This window comes from Protomyctophum parallelum, assembly GCF_964188405.1.
Source record: "Protomyctophum parallelum genome assembly, chromosome: 2".
Classification (NCBI taxonomy): domain Eukaryota; kingdom Metazoa; phylum Chordata; class Actinopteri; order Myctophiformes; family Myctophidae; genus Protomyctophum; species Protomyctophum parallelum.
The window spans coordinates 13,507,059-13,520,545 of record NC_139699.1 but is presented as its reverse complement, the minus strand read 5'-3'; the positions used below and the strand labels follow the sequence as shown (position 1 = coordinate 13,520,545).

General features: G+C 44.6%; 2 protein-coding genes across 2 annotated transcripts in view; both read left to right on the top strand.

Moving 5' to 3' along the window:
* The first annotated feature begins 8,848 nt into the window (after positions 1 to 8,848).
* Positions 8,849 to 12,348, top strand: LOC310855086 (uncharacterized protein). Its single transcript, XM_083759961.1, has 3 exons — positions 8,849 to 8,896; positions 11,044 to 11,783; positions 12,288 to 12,348. Exon 2 carries the CDS (start codon positions 11,209 to 11,211, stop codon positions 11,512 to 11,514), a length of 306 nt encoding a protein of 101 aa, XP_083616087.1. The 5' UTR covers positions 8,849 to 8,896; positions 11,044 to 11,208; the 3' UTR covers positions 11,515 to 11,783; positions 12,288 to 12,348.
* Positions 12,349 to 12,561: 213 nt separating this feature from the next.
* LOC310855082 (uncharacterized protein) overlaps positions 12,562 to 13,487 on the top strand; it is a 30,472-nt gene continuing 29,546 nt past the window's right edge. Inside the window, exons 1-2 of the mRNA XM_083759957.1 lie at positions 12,562 to 12,652; positions 13,066 to 13,309. Coding sequence (XP_083616083.1) covers positions 13,213 to 13,309 — 97 coding nt within the window. The 5' untranslated portion in view covers positions 12,562 to 12,652; positions 13,066 to 13,212. The remainder of the gene's footprint in view (positions 12,653 to 13,065; positions 13,310 to 13,487) is intronic.

The window sequence follows — 13,487 nt, the reverse complement described above, 5'->3', positions numbered from 1 at the left end:
TGTGGAGGTGAGCAGGCTGGTCCCAGACCTGTCCTTATTATTGGTCCCCGACAGGGAAGTCATGGTGGAGGTGAGCAGAGGAACCGATCGGAGAAATCTATCTCCACCGGATCACCAGATCACCAGAATAGGAGGACAGATCTCTGATTTCTTCTTCCACCGGATCACCAGATCGCCTTTCTGAGCCCCATTCATGCAGTTTATTGCCTCATGAATCAGAATGCCACACCACGTCCATGTGGAAAAACATGAATATGATATGCCTTATATTCAAATTCCATCTCGCCACGAGAGAATATACTAGTGATACTCCCACGGTTTCCCTCTTCAATAAGGATCACATGATCTGGAATAAATAATCCACAATATGAAAGAATTCCGCACGCCGTCCGACCGACCGTCGGAGAGCAGAGGTCTCCCGTTTTCTGCTCCATCAACTGGAGCTACACCGCGGAGTGGAGAGAGAGAGAGAGAGAGAGAGAGAGAGAGAGCGGAGTGGAGAGAGAGAGAGAGAGAGAGAGAGAGAGAGAGAGAGAGAGAGAGAGAGAGAGAGAGAGAGAGAGAAGAGAGAGAGAGAGAGAGAGGAGAGAGAGGGAGAGGGGGAGAGAGAGAGAAGGAGAGTGAGAGGGAGGGAGGGAGAGAGAGAGAGAGAGAGGGAGAGAGAGAAGGAGAGGGAGAGAGAGAGGGAGAGAGAGAGGGAGAGAGAGAGAGAGAGAGAGAGAGAGGGAGAGGGAGAGAGAGATTGAGAGAGAGAGGGAGAGGGAGAGAGAGAGAGAGAGAGAGAGATTGAGAGAGAGAGAGAGAGAGGGGGGAGAGAGGGGGAGAGAGAGAGAGTCCCTCTCCTCTCCACTACAGAGCACAATGCTGTAGTCTCTCAGTCAGTCCAGCCTCTCTCTCACAGTAACAGCGGTAGAGGACACTATAGCTATGTATATGGAGAGCTGTAGGGTAGGGTCTTATACTCTAAAGCTAGAGTAGGGTAGGGTAGGGTCTATATACGGGTAGGGGCCGGCCGGGTAGGCCACTCTATCTAAGGCTATGCATGGGCTACACAGGCTGACTGCGTGCAGGTACAAAATTAACCTGATCTTGCCAAATTCCGACACAGATTTGAACTTAAGTCTTTGGGCGCATGGGTAGACGTTTTGTGTGTGTGTGTGTGTGTGTGTGTGTGTGTGTGTGTGTGTGTGTGTGTGTGTGTGTGTGTGTGTGTGTGTGTGTGTGTGTGTGTGTGTGTGTGTGTGTGTGTGTGTGTGTGTGTGTGTGTGTGTGTGTGTGAGAGAGAGAGAGAGAGAGAGAGAGAGAGAGAGAGAGAGAGAGAGAGAGAGAGAGAGAGAGAGAGAGAGAGAGAGAGAAGACGATCACTTTTGAGTGTCAAAAATAAAAAACAGTTTTGTGAAGGAACTTAAGCAGTGGATGATAACGTTATAGTTCTTTAGAGGTGTTATAGGTTCCAACCAGACAGTGGACACACAGCGTCCCCTGCTGTTAAGTGGTTACTGCTGCCACAGAAGACATACAACAAACAGATGAGAATTTATAAAATGAAAAAAGTTCAGAGTTCAATGTTCATCACATGACGATGAGCAGGCCAGCTATATGCAACACTTTTCTGTTTTTCAACTAAGTATAAATGGAATTATCCATATAACTAACTAACTATAACTAACTAACTGTAACTGTCCCAGCAATGGGTATTTGGGTATTTTGTACTTTTCTATTTCTATTTGCTATTATATTTTCTATCTATTTTCTATTCTATTTTTATTGCTAATGTGAACATTAGAGGTACATTTCTTGGGTACATTGTATTTACATGCCGTGGGTGGTGCCTGGTTTACAATTGTGACGTGTTGAGGGCGTGCAGGAAGAGCCTGTATTAATGGCACCGGTCTGAGCTGGCTCAGGCAGTTTCAAGCTGAGTCGCGGGTTTGAGAGGAGCTCTGCTCACGCCACAAAGAGTGGCCTTAAATATAAATATAAGAGAATCGAGAGTAGCTCCTAAAATAAGTGGCAGAAGGCGCACACGGTACGTTACATGTTGTTGGTCTCTGTGTTTGTAAATAGTGTTGTAGTTTCGTTGATTGTCTGATTGTTTGTTTACGTTTCATCTTGTTTGTTTACCCACAATCCGGAAGTCATGATTGACCGACAGTTACAACAAGGACATTCACATTACATATTTCATGGTGCTTAAATTAATATTTGTATGTTTTGTGTTACAGTTTTCACGGTGTCAACTTTGGGAAATAAAACCCTTTTGAGACAGCAGTTGGAGCGTTGTCATATTTCTGCTGGCTAGGAGCCGCTACAGTGAAAAACGTAGCCACCACCGCTGGGGAGGAAGAGAAGACCAGGTCCAGAGTCGGCCATTCCTCCTCCTCGTAACGGCGGTGAGCATCGGGACAAAGCGTTCCAGATCTACACAACACGAGAGGAGCCGGGAGTCGAGAGGGGCTTTCCGGGGATTCCTCCAGTGCCACGGACCACCTGGCACCCTGTCTTTCTGTGTGCTCCAGCCAGCACGCATTTGGAGTGACATCGCGCTTATGAACGAAACCTAAAAATACGAGACTTGTGGACCTGCGGAGCAGGAAGGTGACGCTGCAGTGGTCAAGACGGCCACAAGAAGGCGGCGTCGTTCCTTTCGGGTCCAAGTTTCCAGAGGAGAACGTTCTTTGTGCAAAGAGTCACGTGACAGGTCAGACCGTAGCCTATGTTGTGTGGGTGAAGAAGAAATATAAACTCTAAGCTAAGACAAGGTAAACTGTCTTGGTAGGGGGGACTTTGATCTTGTCTGAGAAAATAGATAGGGTTGAGTTCGAGACATTCCGCTCATTTATTATTCTCTAAGAGAGTGAGCCATAATTGGCATTCTGGTATATTCATTTGTAAAACAAAAAGGTGTTTCTACAAGAGGTTCTATTTATCTATTTGTCTATTTTCTATTTTTATCTATTTGTCTATTTTCTATCTAACAACTTTGTTGTTAAAAAACAAGAAAAACAAAACAAAAACGGGAAATATATAACTTGGTGTATTTTTCTAGACTAAGACACTCATCAAAATGGATGAGGGTGTGGTTGTTCCCCCAGAGCAAATGACTCCTGAAAAAATGTGGGAGTTATTAAATCAGGACATAAAGAAGAGAGGGAGGAACTTTTTCTCTGCATACGGAGAATTCAAGTCAGAAGTGCAGTGGGTTAGACTACAGCTAAAGGAGGAATGCACACAAACTGAATTAGATGAACATGTAGGAACTATTGAGGATTGCAAATCAAACGTAATAAAAATGTACGAGAGTTTGAGGGCAATATCAACCCCAGCTCAAGATGTACGGAGGCAGGTAGACACCTGCGTCTCGGCAGCCGGTGAAATAATTGAACTGCTGAATATGCGTTCAAGAGAGGCTGGGGCGATGTGTGGCTCGGCTGTGTCGGGAGCGGAGCGAGGCAGCCAGCGAGGATTGCTAGACGCAATCACAATTTTGAGAGAAGGAGCAGCGGCGCGAGTGGCTTCATTGAAGGCTGAGATGTTCAGGGAGGAAGAGATTTCGGCCCAGAGAGAGGAACTGAGGCTGAGTACCCAAAGAAGGGATGTGGCACCGGCGGGTGTCCGGCCTCCGGGTCAGCCTGTGACTCAGCCATGTGATCGGGGCCCTCACAGTGCGCCGATCCTTCCTTCCACTGAGTGGGAAAGTGGAGATGACACCGAAGGAGAGTGCTGGTACCCCAAGAACATGGAGGAGCTCGTCACGGTGGATGAGGTGGGTGAAGAAGACGACTCTATCATCGAGCCAGACCTTCCCGAGCTGGTGGAGGATTCTTCCTGTACCAAAGAGCCCACGGCAGAGGAGGTGGTGGAGGAGGTCGCACCTCCGCCTGAGATCAGCCATTGCACGGAGACACAGGAGTCTCCTGAGGAGGAGAACAAGGAGAATGGCGATGGAATGGAAGAAACGTCGCCGATGGAGAAGGAAGCGGAGGTTGTGCTTGCAGCCAGTCCAGGCAGCCAGACTCTCAGCACAGTGGCTCCTGAACCATTGGGAAATCATGTTGTCTCTGAAGGCAGCAAGACCCAGGACATGGTGGAAATCACGGAGATAAATAATACAGTTATCCAGAAGAAGAAGAGGAAACGGAAGAAGTCTTCAGTCAGCAGGGCGCCCGACGGCTCGGCAGCTGAAGCCGACCCAGACGGCAAGAAGAAGAAAAAAGACCCAGAAAGGAAGAAGCTGAAAAGAAGGAAAAGATCAGCATCCAAGAACTCCACGGAAGTAGGACGGGAGAAGAACGTCGTCATCATTCCTGAGGTATCCACAGCCTTAACAGAGGATGCCGGATTGTCAGGAAGAACAAAGAAAAGGAAGAGAAAAGGGTGGAATGGAAAAAGACAAGTGAAGATGAAGGTCCATGGGGGCAGCGTAACTTAGGAGGAGGGTCTGACAAATTTAAGCCTCCAAATCAAAATCAAATGCAAACCACAGTTGCTATTTTAATACAAAAAGGGGAAAATGTATTTTTGGTTGGTCAAAGATCAATATAAAAAAATGATTGTGACACTTGGGTTCTATTAAGAAATGAAAATACAGATTTATACAGCCTAAATAGTGCAAGGCAGTACTAAATCACTGTATTTTGGGGGCAGTGTAACTGTCCCAGCAATGGGTATTTGGGTATTTTGTACTTTTCTATTTCTATTTGCTATTATATTTTCTATCTATTTTCTATTCTATTTTTATTGCTAATGTGAACATTAGAGGTACATTTCTTGGGTACATTGTATTTACATGCCGTGGGTGGTGCCTGGTTTACAATTGTGACGTGTTGAGGGCGTGCAGGAAGAGCCTGTATTAATGGCACCGGTCTGAGCTGGCTCAGGCAGTTTCAAGCTGAGTCGCGGGTTTGAGAGGAGCTCTGCTCACGCCACAAAGAGTGGCCTTAAATATAAATATAAGAGAATCGAGAGTAGCTCCTAAAATAAGTGGCAGAAGGCGCACACGGTACGTTACATGTTGTTGGTCTCTGTGTTTGTAAATAGTGTTGTAGTTTCGTTGATTGTCTGATTGTTTGTTTACGTTTCATCTTGTTTGTTTACCCACAATCCGGAAGTCATGATTGACCGACAGTTACAACAAGGACATTCACATTACATATTTCATGGTGCTTAAAATAATATTTGTATGTTTTGTGTTACAGTTTTCACGGTGTCAACTTTGGGAAATAAAACCCTTTTGAGACAGCAGTTGGAGCGTTGTCATATTTCTGCTGGCTAGGAGCCGCTACACTAACTAACTAATTAACTAATTAGTTATAACTAATTATTATTATGGTTAACAAGCTTAAAGCTATTGGTTTTGATAGCACATCAGTGAGCTGGATGCAATCCTACCTGGAGGGGAGAGAACAGATGGTGGAGGTGAACGGAACACTGTCCCCTCCCCTCCCAGTGAGCTGTGGCGTCCCACAAGGAAGCATACTAGGGCCTTTACTGTTCCTAATTTATGTTAACGACATGACTTCAGCTTGTGACTGCAACTTGTTCCTGTTCGCAGATGACTCAGCACTGCTGGTCTCGGACAGGAACAAACTGCAGGTTGAAAAGACCCTCAGCTCTGAACTCGGTAGAATCTGCACCTGGCTCGCTGATAACAAACTATCCTTATACACCTGGGAAAAACTGAATCCATCCTCTTCGGATCAAATAGTAAACTCAGCAAGGCAGATGGCTTCTTGGTTAGAGTGGGTGACAATATTATCACACGAAAAGATCAAATTACCTACCTAGGTTCCATCCTGGAGGCCAATCTTTCCGGTGATAAAATGGCCACCAACGTAATCAAAAAAGTCAATCAAAGAACAAGATTCCTTTACAGGATCTCCTCACTGGTCAGCAAAAACACCTTGAAGACCTTAACAGGAGCCCTCGTACAAGGTTTCTTTGACTATGCATCCACCTCTTGGTACCATAGCACCTCAAAGGCCCTTAAAACAAGGCTCCAGACCTCTCAAAACAAACTGGTCAGGCTCCTATTGGCCTCACCCCCCGAACCCACCTCACCCCTGCCCACTTTGACAGGCTGGGATGGCTTAGGGTCGACGACAGAGTACAGCATCTTGCAATGGGTCTGGTCCACAAGATTCGATACACCACCAAGATACCCATGTACCTGTCTAAATACTTCCTTAATGTAAACGAAGTCCACACCCACAACACCAGAGGGAGTGCAACAAACCATGTACAACCCAGATTCGGCACAAACAAGGGACTAAATTCTTTTCGCTCCTATGCCACCAAAATGCGGAACGCCCTACCAACAGTCATTAAGACATGTGAATCCCTTGACTCCTTCAAAACCGCTCTCAAAGGGCACCTACGGATGGCTGCATTTCGAAACTGGCCTCTGTAAAATCTGAATCCCCCCCCCCCCCCCATTTTCCCTCACTGTATATTGTATCTTTTCCCTTTTTTTGCTTCCCATATGATGAATTCCTGTTCTGTTCTTTACCTATACAGAGAAATGTCTATTTGTATGTCTCTAAATGTTTGTATGTCTTTAAATGTTTTGATGAATTGAACAATGTGGACCCTGTTGTAAACAAGTGTAATGCTTAATTGGGTCGTCCACTCACAGTTGACAGTCTTTGTATGGAGTTCGTGCTTAAAATGTACTGTAAATTCTACAAACTGTTAATAAAGATTTCAATCAATCAATCAATCAATCCATAGGATAACTAACTAACGGTCAGTGAGAACACAAGACCTTGAAGACACTATAGCTGGAGCACTCCTCCAATGTCATTTTGACTATGATGTTGGTATAAATGCATCGTATGCAATATTATATGCACATGGTACGTTACAGCAACACAAAGGCAAAACAACAATATGCATGCACATGGTCATCACCTGGTTGATTCTCTGTGTTTAAACTTTGTTGCACCCCTGGAACCTCCCCAAGGACCCCTGGAACCTCCCCAAGGACCCCTGGAACCTCCCCAAGGACCCCTGCTTCATATTGACTTATGTGTCCATTGATACTGGTTCTGTCTGTCTGTCTGTCTGTCTGTCTGTCTGTCTGTCTGTCTAGCTAGCTCAAAGTGCTTTACAGAGCAATGGAGAAGAATTAGCACGTAATAACAATAGGTCTACAGTGAGGACATTATAATAACAAGGAATTTAAAATATCAACTAGCAATGGTGTAGTAGGTCTTGAGCTGTGCTTTAAAAATGTCTACAAAGGCTTTTTTATTTTATTTCTTTAATCAATAAAACGTTTATCATTCATACATGATAATTTAATTGAATATAAAAACGTTTTTGAGTGCAAGCTGTAACTGCTGCAACATTCCAAGTTCCACCAGTTGTGTGTGTGTGTGTGTGTGTGTGTGTGTGTGTGTGTGTGTGTGTGTGTGTGTGTGTGTGTGTGCGCGTGCGTGCGTGCGTACGTACATGTGCACGTGTGTGTAACTCCACCTAGGTGCAGCGGGTGTCCGTGAAGCGTGAATTTGGAACTATATCCCTTTGAGATAGAATGAGCCTTTCCGCATTCCATTGTTACAATGGGAGTCAACGCTAGTGTCTCCACTCTCTGACTAGATTACTCTGGCGTGGTTTTACTTTGAAGGCCACTACATTAGCCGGAAGTTGGCTTGCTGTCAGTTGCTGAGCATGTAGTCAAAGATGGTCTATGTATGAAGATGGGCGAATTTAGCCTGGTTAATAAACCAGACCGAATCAGCCGTTGGCAAAAAAATAATTGCCTGCCGGCGGATTATCCCGCGATCCGTGCGATATTAGCCTGGTTTATTAACCAGGCTAGGGCGAACTAGGCGCAATGGACTACAAATCCTACAAATGGTCTATTGATTGATTGATTGAAATATTTATTAACAGTTTGCAAGAATTACAGTACATTTCAAGCACAAACTCAATACAAATAATAATAATAATAATAAAGCTTTATTTGTATAGCACCTTTTAAGAACAATTAAGTCACAAAGTGCTTTAACAGAGAGACATATATAAAAAACATAGCAAGGAGGCACACAATAGAATAAAATACATTGTCAATAATACACAAAATCACAACAATAACAGAAGAAATCAATAAAAAAAATCTCAAATCACATGGGTAGGGGGTTGAAAGACTGTTAAATGTGAGTGGACGACTGTGAGTAATTACCCATTACACTTGTTTACAGTCAAGAGGGTCCACCATGTTCAATTCATCAAAACATTTAGAGACGTACACATAGACACTTCAATATAGTAAAAAAACAGAACAGGAATTCATCATAATGGAGGTAATAATAGGCTAATAATAAATGATAAGGAATGGTTCTCCCATTGGAAATGAATAGACTAATAATAATAATAATAATCAGTGGCGTGCACAGACATTTAGAGTGGCAGGTGCTCAAGTGAAAAAAAAAGGGCACCTTGTGCAGCACAAATTTTTGGGGGCGGGAACCCATTTTGGTGCTTTGTAGGTCTGCTATTTTTCTTTAATCGAAGAACCACTGACATAGAAACATAGCTTTAGATTGTGGGGGCCTAAATAATATAGTAGAAGCGTTTTTTTATCAAGATTTGATCAATGTCACCATGGTCCACACACTACAAATTAAGAAAAAAAACATTTTTTAAGAGCAAAATTGCCAAAAGGGCTCTAGCACCCCTAGTGTCTATCTGTGCACGCCACTGATAATATGGTTAACATTCTTCCCGTCTCCTAATATTGACCCCGCCCCTTTCAGGCAGATACAGGAAGTAAAGTGTAGTTGGTGCCTCTTGCTAAACCCTCCTCTTGGGCAGTTGGGTGGGAAACAAGTTGACAACATTATAATAACTTCATGCTAGTAGAGACAGAGTCACACACACAAGAGACACTTTGGTAAGTACATTACACACATTAAACATTATTCACACACGGAAATGCGACGTGTTACAGTCGCTAAATGTTGTTTTTATAATGTTATACTTATAATGTTCGCTAACATTGTTGTTGTTGTTTAATGCTAACCAACCGTTAGCTGTTTTAGCACACTGAGGTGAGGTCGCAGTTCACAGACAGGGAGGGACGGTATGTTCAACATGACTCAATGCTGGATGTTTTAGCTTTGATTGATTGATTGGGAAAGGTATTAAGAGTTTATTCCTGTTCTGTTCTTTGGCTATATGGGTTAGTGTCTATTTGTACGTCTCTAAATGTTTTGATGAATTGAACAATGTGGACCCTATTGTAAACAAGTGTAATGCTTTATGGGGTCGTCCACTCACAGTTAACAGTCTTTGTATAGAGTTTGTGCTTGAAATGTACTGTAATTCTGCAAACTGTTAATACATAGTAGAATGGGTACTACTGTTGAACTGTTCAAGGAAAGTACAGGTCAATACCAAATCTGCTATAGGGTAAAAGCAGAACATTTAAATGGATAGATAGACTTCTGTCGTCTGGTGACCTGTTGTTAATACGCATATTATTACTTACATTATTGTGAACACATTACTGTGGACGACACACTGATAAAGCGTTACACTGGTTTACAACACGGTCCACCATGTTCAATTCATCACAACATTTAGAGACGCACAAATATACACATCTATATAAAAAGAATCACGTAAGGAGGTAAAAAGGGAAAGGAAACATACAGAAAGGGGGCGCGGGGAAACAAATCTAACACACACACACACACACACACACACACACACACACACACACTCACACAACTGTGTTGTCTCATTTAGCTTTGAGAGTCTCAAAGCTAAATGTCTCAAATTGAGACAGTTGATCACATGATGTCCACCACCTTCTCATTGATGAGAAGGCTGCTGTTTTATTTGTAAAGCATTAACCCATTTTGACCTGAGATCAAAAAAATGTCTGTTTGAAAATGACAGTTTTCTGAAAAAGCTATGTTTCTATGTCAGTCGTTCTTCGATTTTTCAAAAATAGCAGACCTACAAGGTCGCTATGAGCTTGTAGATCTGCTATTTTTCAATAGTTAAAGCATAACATAATGCTAACACCAAAAGGGGTTAAGAAGTGATACAAGATGATTTTAGAAGGTTGTTGTAGTGTTACAAAGTCCTGGCAGGGTTTGTTCTCAGCCGCCCACATTAGCCCCGCAACTCACGAACAAACAGGTTCCTGCCCAAGGATATCTTGATTATTATTAATAATTATTATAATAATATCGTGTCGCAGTCCCGCCCCCCCCCCTCGAGAGACCCGGAAAAGAAATCCCCGTTAATTTTTCTCATAGACTTTTCAGAAAGTATTTATTTAAAGACTTTTACGCCGCGGACAAAGCCAACTCTTGTCGTGACAAATCATGACAACAAACACAATGTTTTGGGCCAAACAAAGAATTAGAAAAATCCTAACCCTAACCTTTTTGTTGTTTTTCTTCTTTGTAATTATTTGTTTGATCCAAAATATTGTGTGTGTTGTCATGATTTGTCACGACAAGAGTTGGCTTCGTACAACGCTTAAAAGGTCTTTAAATAAATAAGTTTTGAAATGTCTATGAGGAAAAAATGCATTGGGATTCATTTCCTGGGCCTGGCGTCGTCATGAAAGGGGGTGGGACTGCGCCGCTCTATAGCAGGGCTCAGGAACAACGGTTTTCTGCCCAGGAGATCTGCTCCAGACTAACATTTTTCACCAACGTCCCGGAACCTACGATTTGAACCGTCCCAAAGTGAATGTGTAGGCCTATATACAGTCCCATTTATTTTTTCATTTTGTTTATGTCATTCTAACCATTCACACTAATGTGAGGGCACAACATATAACAGTTATTTAAAGACTTCCAGCATTGCTTTTGAAAGTGGCAAGGAATCATAATAGGTATCTTAATAATAATCCTTAAATGCATCAATCCGTGCAGTAAATGCCTTCTTAGAATCTTTAGATCAGCCCCAGAGGGGTAACATTTTGGAGAGGTCACCAGTTGCATTTCTGAATATGTGCAAAGTAATGAATATCTGAATACAAATATATAAATCCCTGTTTCTCTGCTTCTGCTTGGGCAGATGGTAAACGACAGCAGATCGAGGTGATGTGATGGATGTCACTTCAGCTCTACCCCTTCTGAGCAAGTCCCCTCCGGGGACTTCTTTACCGTTCCCGCCGATGAGAGGAGGCGAGGGACAGCCGTGGGACATAGACATACGCAGCGCTTCTTCTCTTCTGAGCCAATGCCCCGGGAGTTTGTCCCCGACCACGCTGACGAGCCAATGCCCCGGGAGTTTGTCCCCGACCGCGCTGACGAGCCAATGCCCCGGGAGTTTGTCCCCGACCGCGCTGACGAGCCAATGCCCCGGGAGTTTGTCCCCGACCGCACTGACGAGCCAATGCCCCGGGAGTTTGTCCCCGACCACGCTGACGAGCCAACGCCCCGGGAGTTTGTCCCCGACCACGCTGACGAGAGGCGAGGGACAGCCGTGGGAAGAAGCCTCGGTGAACTCCGCACTGGACTGCATCCCAATGATCCCATCCCCTAGCAGCTCCTCGGCTGCCATCCCAATGATCCCATCCCCTGGCAGGTCCCCGGCTGCCATCCCAATGATCCCATCCCCTGGCAGGTCCACGGCTCAGACTGACGCCAGTGGTCAACCTCCCACGGCTCAGACTGACGCCAGTGGTCAACTTCTCACGGCTCAGACTGACGCCAGTGGTCAACCTCCCACGGCTCAGACTGACGCCAGTGGTCAACCTCCCACGGCTCAGACTGACGCCAGTGGTCAAGCTCCCACGGCTCAGACTGACGCCAGTGGTCACCTTCCAGCCCAGGACCAGGAGATGGACGGTAGTGACTCCACACCAGACTGCAGATCATCGTCTCCTGTCGGAGCAAAAGAGGAGCTGGGAGATATTAGACAGGTATCTAAAGCTGCGTTGTGTGATACAGATAACGATTAGGATCAACTTTTGATTGTTTCTGTTTTTAACCCATTTTGGACTGACAAAAAAAGCGCGGCACTGAGTGCCGCGCTACCTAGATCTGCTATTCTTCACGTAGATCTGCTATTCTTCACGTAGATCTGCTATTTTTCTATAGCTAAATTATAACGTAATGCTATACGTTCCCGAATGGGTTGACTCTTCAAACGTATTTGCACCGTGGGACTGAAATTTGTCCAGAGTCCGCCCGCTCCACCGATAACCTCATTTCTGGACCCGACTGTCTCACAATGCCATTTAGTAACCGTTATTGGACCTGTTGTTTTGCAGACACTGGAGGTCGATGGGTCTCGTAGTATTCCTGGGGCAGGAGGTCCACTTCTGAACGCTCCGACTGCAGCAACGGCACCACGACAAAAACGTCAACCGAGGACCCGCAGAGAAACCAGGACTCCGGTCACCAAACGCCGGTCTAGAAAGGAACCATCAGAACAGAACCCTCTTCCCCTCTCCCCCACAGAACCACCAGAACAGAACCCTCTAACCCACCTGTTCCCCACAGAACCCTCAGGATGGTTGATACGCAGCGGTTCTCTTTTAAGCGAATCCCCTGAGAGTTGCTTACCAACCACGGCGCCACCTAGAGGTGAGGGACGGCCATGGGACACACCAGACTGTACATCCTTGGCTGCCATCCCACCCCCTGTTTCATTGTCTCCTGTTGGAACCAAAGGACAGGTAATAGGACATTTTAGGACAGTGATTCTAAAAATGTCTTCTACATCCTGACAGTTTTCTGATAAAGCTATGTCAGTCGATTTTTCAAAAATAGCAGACCTACAAGCTCGTAGCGCGCCACTCGGTGGCGCGCTATGAGCTTGTAGATCTGCTATTTTTCAATAGCTAAAGCATAACATAATGCTAACACAAAAAAGGGGTTCCCGCCCAGAATGGGTTAAAGCTATATTGTGTCATACAAGCCCCCTAATGATTAGAATTGTCTTCGTTTATTTCATTGATTAATCTTTAGATTTTCTTCTCCAAACTGCCTGTAAATTAATTTCACCTTGTGGAAAGAATCTGCCTCCACCTTTTTCTTATCCCATTTGTCTCACAATGCCATTTATTAACTGTTTTATTGCTCTTTTCAGACTCCAGAGGTGGATTCATCGTTGAGCATTCAGCGGTCGACCTCTACGACTAAAGCAAAGGGAAGACAGAAATGTCCAAAAGGTCAACCAAAGACTTGCACAGAAAAGAAGTCTCCAGCCAAACGCCGGTCTAGAAAGAACCAGGAGATGGAAGGACCAGGAGGAAAGGACAAGGAGATGGAAGGACCAGGAGGAAAGGACCAGGAGATGGAAGGACCAGGAGGAAAGGACCAGGAGATGGAAGGTAGCCATGCCAACGACGCTCCACCACAGTGTAGAAAGGACCAGGAGATGGAAGGTAGCGATGCCAACGCTCCACCACAGTGCAGCAGACCCATGTCTGAATCCCAGGTGTTGGATTCACCAGATTCACCAGAGAGAGGTATCGTATTTTAAATATTTATATTTTTTGGTCTTCTGTG

What these genes read in the sequence shown, in the direction of transcription:
- LOC310855086 (XM_083759961.1), top strand. Translation starts at nt 11,209, where the DNA reads ATGCCCCGGGAGTTTGTCCCCGACCACGCTGACGAGCCAATGCCCCGG.